The sequence below is a fragment of the Octodon degus genome, unplaced genomic scaffold (assembly GCF_000260255.1).
Source record: "Octodon degus isolate 3935 unplaced genomic scaffold, OctDeg1.0 scaffold00064, whole genome shotgun sequence".
In the NCBI taxonomy this organism is placed as follows: Eukaryota; Metazoa; Chordata; class Mammalia; order Rodentia; family Octodontidae; genus Octodon; species Octodon degus.
Genome location: NW_004524640.1, coordinates 8,786,065 through 8,801,807, shown reverse-complemented (window position 1 = coordinate 8,801,807; position 15,743 = coordinate 8,786,065). Strand labels below are relative to the sequence as shown.

At 50.5% G+C, this 15,743-nt stretch overlaps 1 protein-coding gene across 1 annotated transcript in view; it reads left to right on the top strand.

Annotated features, from left to right (window-relative positions):
- Cacng2 (calcium voltage-gated channel auxiliary subunit gamma 2) overlaps positions 1 to 14,083 on the top strand; it is a 113,894-nt gene extending 99,811 nt beyond the window's left edge. The window contains exons 2-4 of the mRNA XM_004634579.1: positions 2,481 to 2,564; positions 12,398 to 12,538; positions 13,432 to 14,083. Of these exons, the coding sequence (XP_004634636.1) occupies positions 2,481 to 2,564; positions 12,398 to 12,538; positions 13,432 to 13,967 (761 nt within the window). The 3' untranslated portion in view covers positions 13,968 to 14,083. The remainder of the gene's footprint in view (positions 1 to 2,480; positions 2,565 to 12,397; positions 12,539 to 13,431) is intronic.
- Positions 14,084 to 15,743: the final 1,660 nt, after the last annotated feature.

Here is a 15,743-nt window from a genome sequence, read left to right as displayed (position 1 = left end):
CTCCCTTAAGAGTGCCTCTGGGGCCCATTTCTTATAAAGACGCTTGGCTCTGAGTTGATTGAATTGAAGGAAAATGAAAGTGCTTTGCTAAGTGCTTTTCAAACACTCTGATTTATCATTTTAACAACAGGAAGAATTTATCTACTTAGCAATTTCTGGATAGAGACTTGAGAGGAAAACGTATGCTTGGATAGGAGCAACAGTGTATGGGGTCAGACTAGGCCTCCGGTTTCCACTCCCAGGGGCATATATATATATATATATGAATGAAAGAAAGACCAAACCACTCCGCCATCTGTTCACAGGTGCTTTCAGACTCCGCAAGCTTCAGTGAGGTGACCTGAAGTTCCAGAGCATGCTGGGAAACTGACCCGAGGTTCCAGTGCATGCTGGGAAATTGTTTAAGTCGGGAAAGTTGGTGAATGTGGTGCAGGGACAGTTTTTGTGTGAATGAGATCAGGGCTCCTCTGTCCAATGGGCACCCCACAACAGGAAATACATAATGTGCTTATTATATTCATTTAGAATACACGCACATAGCTGTCTGGTGAATACAAGGGACAGGTTAGCTATCTCTTATTCAAAATATGGGGCTGGGGAGATGGCTCAGTGGAATAAGCGCTTCCCTGGCAAGCACAAGGGCCTGAGTTCAATCCCCAGTTCTGTAAAAAAAAAAAAAAAAAAAAAAACTTGGCTATTCCAGAAGCTTGGAATCTCAGATTATTTTTTTAAGATTTTAGAATATTTCAGATACATAATGAGATATTCTGTGGGATGGGACCCAAATCTAACCTTGAAGTTCATTCTGTTTCAGATACATATAACCTGAAGGTGATTTTATACAATATTTTTTTACTGTGCCTGGGTTTTCACTGTGTCCCTGCATGGGAGGTCCAGGTGGAAATTTCTACAGATTGGTGCTCAAAATATTTTGGATTTTGGAGCATTTCATCTTTTGGATATTTGAATTAGGGATATTCAATGTGTGTAATGTAATATGTAGGTCTCTGTAGTGATGCCTTAAAATTGCTAAATGATATCGATGGTACATCATAAAACCAATTCCTACTTGCGGGATGTGGAACCTCAGTACTCCACAAGAAAAAAATGACAAACAGGTGCAGAGGGACAGTAGCTACTGTTACAGGCAGTCCCCACTTCTCCATGGTTGAACACAGATTACAGTCATTGCCCCCTTACTCCAGAGACCCCAAAGACTCCATGCACCTGGTATCATTCCAAGCACTACATGTGCACCCTCAGATGGGGAAACTGAGTCACTTCAAGGAAGCTGAGCTGCACCAGGCAGCCTGACTACAGAACCTGCACCTGGGCCTGGCCCAGTCACCCAGCTGTCCAGCACTGGCTCAGTTCTTTTCCATTCATTAGTTGCACCTCTAGCAGTGCCGGGCCTGCCCCCGGGGTGTGCTGAGACAGCAGTTGAGACTGGGGTGGGGGGTGGCACGCGCCTGTAATCCCAGCACTTGGGAGGCTGAAAACAGAGGGGTCAATATGAGTCCCATCTGCATAGTGAGACCCTGTTGACTCTATACTAAATACATTTTTTAAACAATTATTTGCACCTCTGCTGGTGCTGGGGAAGGGACAATACATGAGACACACAGGAGTCCCACTCTCCTGAAGCAGACATGTTAGCAATTGCACATTGGACTCTCTTCATTGGCTTGGATGAAGGTTGCCTTGGTAGTTCAAGCACTCACTTAGTGAAAGTTGGTGAGGACCTGTGTGGCCTTGGCCTTAAAGTTGGCCCCTGGACTGGTTTGCACCTGCTCAACCGTCACCCAAGAAATATCTAGGCCTTAGTGGGAGGCTTGAGTGCATCATGTCCTCCCATAAATCAGCGAAGCTCCCTGAACCTCAGTTGCTTTGCCTGTAAAATGGGTGATGATATCACTCTCACAGGCCTGAGCCAAAATGAGCTATTATAGAAGGGCCCAGAGCCCACGGAGACTCAGCCTCGGGGATCCCCAGAGCTGTCAGAGCGGGAAAGTGAATGTTCGTCCTCTGTGGAAGGGTACACGTCGGGCAGGCTCCACTGAGGGCCGTGGGGCTGCCTGCCACTGCCAGTCTGGGGTCTGCCTTTTTAGGGAATCAATCTGCAGCTTTCTTGCATGCAAGAGGCTGCGCACCTCTCCAGCAGGCCGGGGCAGAGGGAGCAGCCAGGAGCCTCCATCAGCCTTCTTAGTGCAGCCCAGGCCTAGAATCAAACCGCCCAGCTCAGCTAATCCTCAGAAACTGTGACGCTGAGATGGAAAGCAAGGTTTTGAAGTCTCCGCTTTAGATCCTCTCTGCAGTGCTGCAGGTGCGTGTGTTTTGATCTGCCAGGCGGATGTCCAAACAGACAAAGCGGTCCTCTCCTCCGGGGTGAGCAAGCTTCAGAAGAGTGAGGAGTGAAGAGGGGCAGGGGTGCTGTGCCCCGCAAAGGACCACAGCTCACGCGCTCCTCTCCCATTTTGCAGGGAACTTCAAAGGCCTGTGCAAGCAAATCGATCACTTCCCAGAGGATGCAGATTATGAAGCTGACACAGCAGAATATTTCCTCCGTGAGTCGCACAATCTTTTAATCCCTCTCCAGGTGGTGGGTCCTGGGCTTTCTTCCTTCAGGGAGCCTAAAATCAGCACCCCCCGGACCAGAGGGCCTGGCCTCTGCAGAAAGGGAAAGGTGCTCCTAACTCCTTTCTTTCCTCCTCTTTGGAGGGCAAACCTTCATGCACCCTGTTTTCTCTGCCCGCAACACCCTTGCCACCTCTTCTGTGTCTGGCAAACTTCTACTCATCCTCCAGGTCTCAGCTGTAACATCACCTCCTCCAGGAAGCCCCCTGCTCCCTGGGTAGGTTAGCCATCACCCCCCCCCACACACACCCCAGGATAAGGAAACCTTTCTTCTTCTCCATTCTGTTACCAGTCCAACATGAGTATTTCTTAAACAAATTAGGGAGAAATCCTACCAGTGAGTACCAGAGATTGGAATGGGGGGGAGGGGAGGAGAAAGAGTTTTTTGTTTTGTTTTGTTTTTTCTTTCTCGAAAGTCAAATCAAAGTTAAATCCCAACATAACAGCTGTGATCTTAAATCCACCTGAGCCATATTATCAAGAGACAGCATTCTGAAGCCCCAGGGGAATTTCTCAAGCATCAGCAAAAACTAACAAGACTCCCTACTCCCCGAGAAAGGGATTTCCCAGAGAGAGGCTGAGAGTCCTTGAGGCCTGGGCCCATGGAGCTGAAGGCTCTCAGGCTGGTGCCCGCCATGGCCCAGATGCGTTTGCGCTCACTCCATCGTCGGTCGGCGCCTCCCTCCACCGCCCCTCCCCCACGCAGAGTGGTTAGCGTCACCCTCAGATTGCTTTTATGAAAAATGTAGGAGGCATTTTATTATATGGATTGCCCCTGTCTCTTTCAATAATTTACTCTTCACATCAAAGCCAGCACTCAGGTCAGCCTGGAATCTGGTTTCATTGAGAAGCCTGTGGAACATAAAGCCAGGAAGAGGGAGAAAAGAGAGAGGAAGGGAACAATTCATACATTTTTTTCTTTTCTTTTCTTTTTTTTTTTTTGAAGAGGAAACAATATCACACCATGCTTGTCCTTTCCTTTTACGAATTCCCCCAAGACACTGCTCTGAAATGGAATTTCCACAGGGACCCAGGGTTGCCACTGTTACTGTCTGGGGCTCTTCCCCAGCCTGATCTTAGTATGAACCAGCATAGTAAACATAAATTGAGTACCTACTGTATATGAAATCTTGTGCTCAGTGCTGGGGAGGCCATCATGGCCAAGCAAGATAACCCCTGGCCCGTGGAAGGGAATACCTGGCCAGCCAGTAGGGTGCCGCAGGGGTATCAGAGAAATAGCTGAACTTAGAACAGGAGGTAGAAGGGAGTGATCAAAGCTGAACCCCACTCCTGGTACCACACTTCTGGGCAACATGGCCAGCCAGGTGGAAAGCTCCTTGGAGGAAGATACTTGCCTCATTCATTGCTGCACCCACAGCACAGTAAGTGCACAATAAATGCATTTTGTTCAACAAAGAAAAACTGTAGGGCTCTCCAGAGGCAATTCCCACCAACTATATGCCTCGCATTCCTCCATTTTAAGTAGCGTTGAGCTCACAACGTTGGATTCTCCATGGTATCCCAGGACAACAGGCTTAGACACTAGGTAGTGATCAGGGGTCCCCCAAGTCTGATCTGAGTTGGTAAAACTCAGCAGTGCTGCTGGGGTATCTGTAACCAGGGTCAGCAAACTTTTGCCAGGAAGGATAAGACAGCAAGTATTTGGGGCCTTTCAAGACATACAGTCTCCATCCCAACTGTTCAGCTCTGCTCAAAAGCATCCCCAGGCTTCAGATGATGAACAGATGATGTGGTGTTGTTCCAGCCAAACTTCATTCACAAAGTTAATTCCAAGGAGCCAGGGAGATGGCTCAGTAGAATAAGTGCCTGCCTGGCAAGCACAAGGTCCTGAGTTCTATCCCTGATACCGCAAAAAAAAAAAAAAAAAAAAAGTAAAAAGTTGATTCCAATCTATAAAGTGCTAGTGGTGGGCTAAACAACAATAACTATGCAAAAGCTGGTCAGCAAGAGAAAGTGAAAGACAGACATGGTTTTTTCCAAAAGGGCTCCCCATCCCCCTCCACTACCATGCTCTTCCTTACTCCATGCCTCTGCCTCCCCTGCACACTGAATCATCTCATCTCACCCCTGTGAGCTTCACTGTGCTGTTGCCCACTCACACATGGCAGCCCCGTGTGGTCACAAGCTGCTGGAAGGCAAAACTCTGCCCCGAGTATTTCTACACCCCAAACTCTTAGCCCAGGGCCCAGCCCAGAACTCCCTCCTTCCCTCTCTCCCTCACTTCCTCTCTCCCTGTCTCTGTCTTACATCTTGCATGTCCAAGGTCATTGGCTACACCACCCAGCATAGCATGAAAGGAGAAGGGGAGTGGAGAAAGCTCCCTCCCACCCAGCGCAGCTGTGATTCTAGCCCATGAGAAGAGATCAAATCTTGGAGGGGATAATATACATAAAGAGCTAGATGTTGTGCCCACAAAATAGGAAGCCTGTCCTCCACACGCCAAGTGACAGTGACCAATGAAGGAAGCTCAGGGAGCAGGTGGAATGACAGCTCACCCTTGCAGGAGAGGCCTGGGGCCCAGGACCCCCACAGGTGGACAGTGCCACAGAGATGCCCTAGTCCAGCTGCATCACATGCATATCTGAGGCCAGAGAGGAGAGAGTATATACCCAGAACCCCTGGCAACCCAGGCACAAAGCGAGGTGCAGGCCCGGGGCTCCCAAACCCCTGCCTTGCTATACAATCACCACCACACCTCCTCAGCCAGCCCGGACAATGAGAGACAGCACCACCTCTGGGAAGAGATTTCATGGCGTGACAGGCTGGGACTTCCAAGGTGCAAGATCTCAACACTGCTGGCTGAGGAAATTTGGCCCAAAAAAAATAAATAATAATAATTTGCAAAGAATAGATACTTAGGTCAGCACCCAGAAGGGGAGAGGTTGGCTTATTCCTGGGCACGTAGGCTACTTCGTTCCAGTCACCAGCTCAGAAAAGCATCCGTGCTTCCCTGCCCATGGGCGTGCTGTACTCTCAGCAGCTTCCACTGTCTTCCTGTTTCCTTATGGTAAACATCCAAGGCAGACCATGTTAGAATTTTCATGCCATCTTACAGAGAATGAAGTGAAGCTTCCGGGAGGAAAAGTGACTGGAGTCGATACTCCAGTCTTCTCGAGCCAGTGCCCCAACACTGAGGCTGCCCGTGCGAGGAGCCTGAGCCTGCTCCCCGCCGCCAGGCGAGCTCTGTGCTCACCCCTGCATCTGTGATACCCACACCTGGCACCTCAGCCCAGCTCCTGCCGGACATCCAGCTGCCCCCTCCACAGGGCACCTCAAATGCTACCCTAAACCTCGAGGCCCCCTTTTCTCCCCTTGCTCCTAGGTGTGGTTCTTTCCAAGCCCCCAAGTAGTTTTTCCAGCCAGCGTTCAGGAATGAATCCAAGAGGTCTTCTCAATGCCACCTCTTCTGCCCCCAGATCCATCCAGCAAGTCTTAAGTCACCCTCTAACCACCTCTCACACCTCTTGGGCCAGGTGCCCTGACCCCTCACCTAGCAGAGGAGAGAAGCCTTCTCCCTGGGTCCACTCGTGGCTCAGTCCACCCTGCCTCTGGCTTCTTAAGATGCAGATCACCTCAGGACAGGCATGCCTGCTCTGACCCTCTGATGTGTATGGCTGCTTTTAAGCTAGAGCAAAACCCACTGGCACGTCCCACTGGAGCTGGGGGACCTATAAGTCCCTGCATGGCCTGGCTGGGTGGCCTCCATTCTCATGGTCCCCAAGACCCTCAGTGAAGCAGTCCCTGCAGGAGCTACACTGCTTTCTCTGTGTGGTCTGCCTCTCGAAGGCATCCTCTCTACCCAACCTCACCCCTGCAGGGGACCCTCCTGACCCCATATGGGCTCAGAGGAAGCACAGGAGGGTAGGGACATCCCAAATGCAGGGGAGCCCCATGCTCAGATATGCAGGCCTGGGTTCACTGACCTCGGACAAATGGCTTAACCTCTCCAGGGCTTGGCTTCAGATTCTTCATAACGACACAATTAAAATACTCCATGGGGTTGTGATGAGAATAAGCAGTGAACACAGACGCCATGCTTAAAATAACCCCTGGAGCACGTCACTCCCACCTTCACATGCCCTGTGGGTCCCTTTCTGTTGCCACACCACGTTGTGGTTCTGTCCTGATGACGTCTACCTGCCTTATCTTAGTCACTTTCCTCTCTCTGCACACAATGCCCCGATACCCACAACTTAAAGGAAGAGCAGTATATTTCCCTTCACGGTTTCAGTCCATGGTCTGCTGGCTCCGAGGTAGAAATGGCAGGGTAGAGAGGCCTAGCAGATGACAGGGTGCTCCACTATGCCAGCCAGACACAGAGGTGGAACTGAGGTACAGGGACCAGAGACACCTCCTCCTGGGTCACAGCTCCGGGGACCCTCTCCAGCCAGGCCCCACCTCCTCACAGTGCGTTCCTATGAACTCACAGAGGGATAACGTACACTTCAAAACACCTGAGGCTTTGGGGAGACCTTTCAGGTCTAACACATAACATCCCTCGCCGGAGCATAAGCTCTGCAAGGACAGGGATCAGGCCTGGTTTTGCAGCCCTGATGTCTCCTGTGCCCCACGCAGCACCCGGCAGCTGCAGGCTCTCTGTCTATATTTGTTGTGGGCTCACCTCTGGTCACGTACAATCTCCCTGCTCCACACCACGAGGCCTTTCCCCAACATAGCACACTTGAGTGATAGAGATGACCAACTATACAGCTGGCCAAATTGAGCCCACCAACTGATTCTACCAATAACGTTTTATCGGGGCACCACCTTACTCGCTGGCTTACATATCAGGTATGACTGTTTTCAGGCAACAACAAAGGGAGGAAATTGCTGCAGACTGTGTGGCTGGTAAGGCCACCAACAGCTCCTCAGGGTCCCTGGCAAAAAGTTTGTTGCCTCCTGCTATAGGGATTTGCTGACTCTGCAAAGCCATGGTCATGCCTTCATTTGGTTACTGTGAGCTTCCAAAACGTAAATCCTGTGGGGCCCTTAGAACCAGGCACAGGGCAGGGGCTCTCTGAAGTTCAGCAGGAATTGTGGGTCCCATGTGCTTTTTCTAGGAGAACCATGAGCATTTGTTCATTGCTCAGAATGAATGCTTTCTGCTCCTAGGAGTAGATTTTTGGTACTAAGACCACTCCAACCCCGATGGAAACTCAGGGCAATTTGTAGGGGAAGTTGTATTTCAATGCAAAGGGGAAGATACCCAGAATGGCTGCCACCTTGTGCCTGGCACCCCGTGCGGTGCAGCTGTGTCTCAAAGTAATCCATCCAGCATGCTTCTTAGACTTTCACAAGCACACAAATCTTGTTACAGCCCACTTATTGAAATGTGGGTTCTAATTCTGTAGATATAGGGGGCTTCTGCAGGTGCATTTCTCATCAGCCTTCAGGGCTGCTGCTCTGGGGACCACACTGGGGCAGTAAGGCCTTCTGACAGTGCAGAGAGCTGGAATTAGTATTACTGCTCCATTCTACAGAGTGGGACACTGAGGCTTCGGCAGGTCATGAGCCTTGGCCAAGGGTACACAGTGAGAGACAAAGCCCAAGTTCTAGCTCCGATGAGACCAACTCCTGAGTGCCCTTTCAGTCTGGGCCACAGTGCAGCCAGAAAGCGCCTCCCTCATTCCTCCCTCCACACCAGAGATGCCCACTTACTCTTAACTAGTTTCCTTCCTGGCCTGGAGGGGGGCTCACACAGTCCAGCCCCTGGTCACAGAACTATGCCCGGCTGCCCCCACCATGCTCTGTCTGGCTCACTCAAGAGAGACTGGACCAGGAGTGGACCTCACGCACACCTGTCACACCAGCACTCTGGGAGGCTGAGACGGGAGAACAGCACATCTGAGCCTGGCCTGGGCAACTTACTGACTTAGGGAGACTGTGTCTCAAAATGAAAAAGGGTTGTGGTGTAGCTCAGTGTGAAGCCTTAGCTTCAGTCCCCAAAATCATAAGGGGGGATCACCAGCTATGCTGACCATAGAGGCTTGTGCTCATTTCCCCCCCACACACTATGCAGAGGATATGAGAAGCTGTTTCCTGACTTCAGAAGCAGTGCCATCCCCTCCACGCTGTCACAGCTATGCTACCGGCTATACCACTGTACTGTCCTCTGCCACCTGCCATATCATCCACACACATCTCACTGCATGTGTGCGCCCACATGCGCACATTCCCCCCCCCATGCACACACAGCACCCCAGTCCCCAGCTGGATCTCTAGCTGGGTGGCCTTGGAGATGTCTCTTTACCTCTCTGAACCTCCGTTATCTTGTTTCTAAATCAGGGCAAAAAAAAAAAAACAAAAAAACCCACATCCTGAGAGCTTTTTGATGATGAAATGATTTAAAAGTACCTGAGGAGGAAACTCAGTACACAGAGGGTGGGTGCTCACTGCGCCTCTTCTCCATCCTCCTAGGTCTTCACTAAGACCTCACCACTCCCACACACTTGTAATTTTTTTTTCAAAATTTTATTGATAAACAGATAGCAATGAGACAGTTTCAAATCAAATTGGAAGTACAGTTTCAACAAATAACACACTGCATATATTCTTCTTAGTGGTTAATTGCTGTACAAGATGCGGAATTGTGATCCTATTTACAAACACCATTAGAACAAATCATTCTATTCATTAAGAGAATGCAACTATATATCTATCCTAACCACTTTGAATACACAGATACAAAATGGACATTCATCTGTATACCCCATTTTTCCTAAGTTCCATTATTGAATATTATAGGTGTGTAAACTCAGCAAAATATTCCAAAAGAGTCCAGTAGCCCATAATAGCATTGGGTCTTCTGTTTAACTGGCAATGTCAGAAATTATTGACCTGAGTCCCCCACAGCTCAACATAACAACATGATTTTACTTCCTATATTTCGTCTTCATACTTTTCTACTGGATGGTTAAGACCAAGGTAAAGCAGGACCTGTGCAACAAGAGTTGTAGCTTTTTGGTCTGAGCACACACTTGTAAATTTGAGCACTAAGGCGACTGTTCGTGGTGCCCGTGTGTGTGCCCAGCTTGCCTACAGCCTGTACACGTGTGCCATGTACTGGGCTGGGTCTCAGGTCCAGACGGAGCACACTGTCTTAAATAACCTGCAGGGAGTGAGCATCCCCGTTGGGTCTCAGGAGGGGGCTTCCCTGTCTCTGTGGGGCTCAAACAGCAGCGTGAACCCCCCACCTACCTGCACCTTTAGCCTCGCTCCGACTTCAGTATCTGCAGCCAGCTTTAGCCACATGCAATCCATGGGCTGCATGCAAAGCCCCTCCATTTTCCTACCCAAACTTCATCCACTCACTAAACAGCAGGAGCAGTTAGGGGTAGTGGCATGTGCCTGCAATCTCAGCACTTGAGAGATTGAGGCAGGAGGACCTCCGTAAGTTCAAATCCAACCTGGGCTACATAGCAAGACCCAGTCTTAAAAAAAAAAAAAAAAAAAAAAAAAAAAAGGAGCGTAGACTCTACTATACACAGGGGGTGTTGACAGAAAGCTCTCAGGTCACTTCTGTCACAGAAAGCTACCTAAATTCTTCTTAGAAAAGTCTAAATAGAAAAGGGACTTCTTACTGATCCTTTTGGGCCTTTCTGCTGCCCAAAGAGGGTTGGGACACATGGGATAGAAGGAGCCGCCACTCCTAGTGCGTTGGCCCCTAAAATGCCTCCCAGCAAATCCCTGGGCTTGGCCAAAGGGCCCATGGTTAGCAGGACTCCGCTTCCTTAGAAATCATGCAAATTGCCAAAACTGTCCCTGCCTGGCCATGGCTGCCTGGGAGGGCCAGAGAAGCAACAGGGGTCCCAGCACTGCCCCTATACTGCCTGTGTGGGTTTGGGCAGAATAGACCTCTCTACCTTGCAGAGAAACGTTAGGGTGTTGGTTTTTTATGTACTTCATACAGGGTCTCACTATGCGGCTTGGACTCCTGTTGTCAGTCTCCCCAGTGCCGGGATTACAGGCATGTACCACCATGCCCAATCTCAGTGGCTGGCTCAGCATGCCAAGGACGGGGCCAACGCAAGGATCAAAGTGACACTTTGTGAAGGTCCCCAGCTCTGGTCCTCATTCTCACAAATGCATCCCATCCACCCACCCGCTGTCTCCCCCCCTGGCTTCCCTTTCCCCTCTTCCCACAGTGCAGCTGGACACTCCAGCCATCCTCTCTTTTCCTTCAAATTTTCTTTTCCTAGCCAGGGATGGTGTTGAGAGCGAGCCTGTGAGTCGAAGACCGTGGGAAGCTGAGGCAGGAGGGATCACAAGTCAGAGCCCAGCCTGAGTAACTCAGCAATTTAGCAGGTCACTGTGTCAAAGTATAAATAAATACATAAATACATAAATACATAAATACATAAATAAGCAAGCAACTGGAGGGGAGAGGGGGAATTGTTCAGAGCAATCCCCTGTACCACAAAACAACCTTCTGCCTCCTGGGGATGTGACTCAGTAATAGAGCACTTGTCCTGCATGCACAAGGCCCTGGAGTCCATCCTCTGCACCATAAAATGAAAGAAAATTAAACTAAGTGTGGCAGGTAGTGCATGCCTGTAACCTGACACTCAGGAGACTGAGGCAGGAGGGCGACTTCAAGTGCAGAGCCAGCCTGGGTCACGTAGACAGCTCAAGGCCAGCCCTAACTACATAGCAAGATCTTGTCTCGACAACATACAAATAAATAAATAAAATAATTTTTGCCCTCCTATCCCAATTTTCAGTCCCTCTTTCTTATTCTAAAGTGCATATAGTTTTCTTTGTGGGGGGAGGATGACTTTTTGCTTTCTCTTTGCAGCGTGCCCTTTTCCCACCTTATCTGGACCACTTCACGATCAGCTGGCATTGACAGTTTACTGTGTGCTTGGGTTAAATAAAAATATGAAAGGAAAAAGCCACCAAGCTTACCTCATGGAACCTGGGGTTTATAGTAGAAATATACAGAAAAACAAGTATTATGATAATAATCATCATTTATTGCCCCAGGCACTTTTAAAGAAATACATTATCTGCATTGATTCATTTAATCCTCACAACAATCTTAGGAGGCCAGAGCTATAATCATCTCTGCTTTACAGAAGAGGAAGGGCTGGGGATATAGCTCAGTGGCACAGGTGCCTGCCTGGTGAGCACAAGGTCCTGAGTTCAATTCCAAGTACTGACGGGGGGAAAAAAGGTTGCAGAAGCAGAAAGTGAGGCACAGAGATGTAAAAACATGTTTCCAAATTTAAATGACAAATGCTAGGACGAGAGTCAAGTCCAAGCCAGGTGTCCCTACCTGACCACTACCCTTACTTATCTGTGCCCCCAAACCATGAAGAAAGAGCTAATAACTGCATAAGGAAGCTAGGGAAGGTTTCACAGGGGAGAGGAATCGGAGCTGGGTTTTGATGGTTGTGTAGAAGTTTGCTTAGGAAAGACCTTCCAGTAAGAGAGTTTAGTATGGTAACAGGATGAAATGACACAGCTTGAGAATTTTGTCAAGCTGCCCAAGAAGGAATATGGGGACCAAGTGGCATGAGACTGAAGGAGACTGAGGCCAAGGTGCACAGAGCCCTGAATGCCTGGTAAGGTGCTAGAATCTGGTCTTGGAGGTCGTGGGGAGCCCTGAAGGGCTGCAAGGGCAGCACCTTGCCCTCCGTCCCTCCCCCCTGGCGTTGCTAGGCAGCCTGGAGCCCAGCCTTGTCCAGGCAGGGGCCCCATCTCACTGCCACGCCCCTCTCTCCTGCCCCGCCCTGTTCCACAGGGGCCGTGAGGGCCTCCAGCATCTTCCCGATCCTGAGCGTGATTCTGCTATTCATGGGCGGCCTCTGTATCGCGGCCAGCGAGTTCTACAAGACTCGTCACAACATCATCCTGAGCGCTGGCATCTTCTTTGTGTCTGCAGGTAAAGCCAGAGCGCGCCGGGCCTGACGGGCTGGGGTGTAGGCCACAGTGTAGGGAGGGAGCCCATAGGTGAAGAGAGGCTTCCCCAGGCTGGGGTCTCCTCGAGGCCTCACCTCCCCGGAACAAGTAAAAGGATGAGGACCCCAAGACAACGGGATCAGAGGCCCCACGCTGCGTCCCACCCTTGCACAGTGTCAGCTCCATGCCGGAACCACAGGCACAATCCGCTCGTGTCCCAGCTGGTTGGGTGCAGGCATCCCCTCTGTAGGTGTCTGAGCCCTTACCCCGCACATCCCACTTGTCTCAGATGCCACAGCAGGTGCAGGATTTACAAGCAATCAAGTAGCACTGACTGGCATCGTATGGGCACCTGCCACTCCCAGGCGCCAAAAGCAGGCCTTACTACCTGCTCATTTAACCCTCTCCACAAAGCCATCATCCCCTCGCCCAGCTCACAGGGGGAAACCCCAAAGGAGGTTAACCGATGAGTCCTTTGAATCTCAGCTGTCTGCTCTGGTAGTCAGCCTTAACCTCTGCTCTACGGGCTTCAAATCTCTGGGCTCCTTGAGCAACTTTCTTACCCTCTCTGTGCATTAGGAAGCACTTGGCAGGAAAGGCGGACAGTAAGTGTTCCATAAACAAGATCTGCCACTGTGTAGTTGCTAGTACTCGCTGGGTTCTAGAAGGCATCCCTCTCTCCTCGCCTCTTCCTACACCCGGCTCCACAGCTGTCTCTGTGTGGCATGATGAAATATTAAGACAGAGCTTTCCAGGGGCCCTCTATCCCGTTGCCTCTGTCCACCCAGTCCATCCAGCTGTCCCCACCCTGGCATGCTGCCTCCTGGCACCATCTCCGGGAGAACCAACCCCTCCTCTCTGCTCTTGCCACTGCAGGTCTGAGTAACATCATTGGCATCATCGTGTACATATCTGCCAATGCCGGAGACCCCTCTAAGAGTGACTCCAAAAAGAATAGTTACTCCTACGGCTGGTCCTTCTACTTCGGAGCCCTGTCCTTCATCATTGCCGAGATGGTCGGGGTGCTGGCCGTGCACATGTTTATCGACCGGCACAAACAGCTGCGGGCCACGGCCCGCGCCACGGACTACCTCCAGGCCTCGGCCATCACCCGCATCCCCAGCTACCGCTACCGCTACCAGCGCCGCAGCCGCTCCAGCTCGCGCTCCACCGAGCCCTCTCACTCCAGGGACGCCTCGCCCGTGGGCATCAAGGGCTTCAACACCCTGCCGTCCACTGAGATCTCCATGTACACGCTCAGCAGGGACCCCCTGAAGGCTGCCACCACGCCCACCGCCACCTACAACTCCGACAGGGACAACAGCTTCCTCCAGGTCCACAACTGTATCCAGAAGGAGAATAAGGACTCTCTCCACTCCAACACAGCCAACCGCCGGACCACGCCTGTATGAAGACTACCCAGTGGCTGCTGGCCTGGTGGCCTGGGCCAGTGGGCAGGACCCCGGGCATGGGAGGAGGCGCGGCCCAGGGGCAGGGACAGGGCCGCCCACGGGGAGACCTTCCCAAAGCAAAAAACACACACACAAAAACACAAAAAACAAAAAAAGAGAAAAACATAACAAGTAAATTTAAAAAATATATATATAAGAGGAACAAAGTTGTAAAACAACAGGCAATGTGGAAAAATATAAACGAAGGAAGACAAACTTTAAAGCAAAGCAAAAGGGATTTAAAAAATTAACAATAGAAAATAAATCTAAAAGAAAATGCATGACTTCCCATGTACCATTATTTTAACATTTAATAAAAACCAATTTAAATGAAAACCATAAAAGGGAACCAAGATAATATTAAAACCAAAAAAAAAAAAAAGAAAAAAAGAAAAAAAAAAAGAAAAAGAATGAAAAGGAAGAGGGATGTCCTTTGTTTTTATTAGGGTTTTATGTTACTTTTTGTTTGTTTGTTTGTTTAGCTGTAGGGAAAGTTTAGAAACTAACAATATTAATGGATTCTGTTCCCTTTAACCCCGGCGGGCCCCACCTCCCTGGGGGAGAGGGGGAGAGACAGGAGCCCCAGGTCCCTTGGGGCCTGTGGTCACTGCCAGGCCCCTGGACACCTGGGAGGGGGCCCCGGGAGCCGGCTCCCCCCAGTACTGATGGGGCAACTGTAGGCCTCCGGGGACCTCAGTCCTTGGTCCCTCCTGTCCTTTAGGTGCCTGGAGGGGGTGCCCTTGGGGCCCCCGGCCCCTGGTTCCCAGTCCTTAATGGTCCTAACCCACTGTGATGACTTCCTAGGCCTTGAGGAAAGGGAAGGGGAAGGGATGGCTGCCAAGGGCTTACAGAGATGCCGGACACCCCGGAATCCTCAGGGTGAGCCTTTCGGGGTCACCATCCCCAAGCTCCTGTCCTTAGGGTCAGGAGACACCCACCCCTCCCTGGGAGGGGGAATATAAAGTCGTGCCCCCTCCTCACCCCCCACCTCAGGGCCACCTGATGACCCTGGGGTGATGGTGGATTCCCAGACGCAGGCCCCAGTCCCCTGGGACAGGGGCTCTCTGACCCTTTGGGGGTCCTTGGACTCACTGACGCCCCCTTGGGGCCCAGGGTCCAATGATGACATTGCAAAAAGGTTTCTTTTTACAAAAGAAAAAGGAAAAACAAGTGGTGATTTTTTTTTAATAAAAAAACCACAGACTATAAATAAATGTAAATATATAATAAGTGGATTTACTTGCAAGAAAATCAGATAGTATTTTTCTTTTAATTCTTTTCCAGCTTTAAACTGTGAAAAACAAAATAATAGGGTGGGGTGGGGGATTTAAAATTTAGCAGGGAACTTGTAAAGACAAAACAGAAAACAAATATACAGATCCATTTAAAACAAAACAAAACAGATGGAGAGGTTCGAGCTGGGCTTAAAGCCAGAGGAGTAAGGCCCCAGCCAGCTGCAGGGAGCCTGCTGGGAAGATCCTTTCCTTCTACTCAGAAGGTGCTGCTAGCGTGGGGGAGAGAAGGAGCCGCGTGCCCACCCAACCACAGCCACACGCCATCACCCAGCCCAACGCTGTGACCGCTCCCAGGGCCAGCCTCAGCCTCCACCTCCCACCCCACACCCCCTGCCAGGTGCCCTGCTCAGAGGAACTGACTCCCACCCTCCAAAGCCACAGGTCACAGCACCACAAGGCCACACTGGCCATTGTGGCCCCATTTTTCCCCCAGGGCCCCACT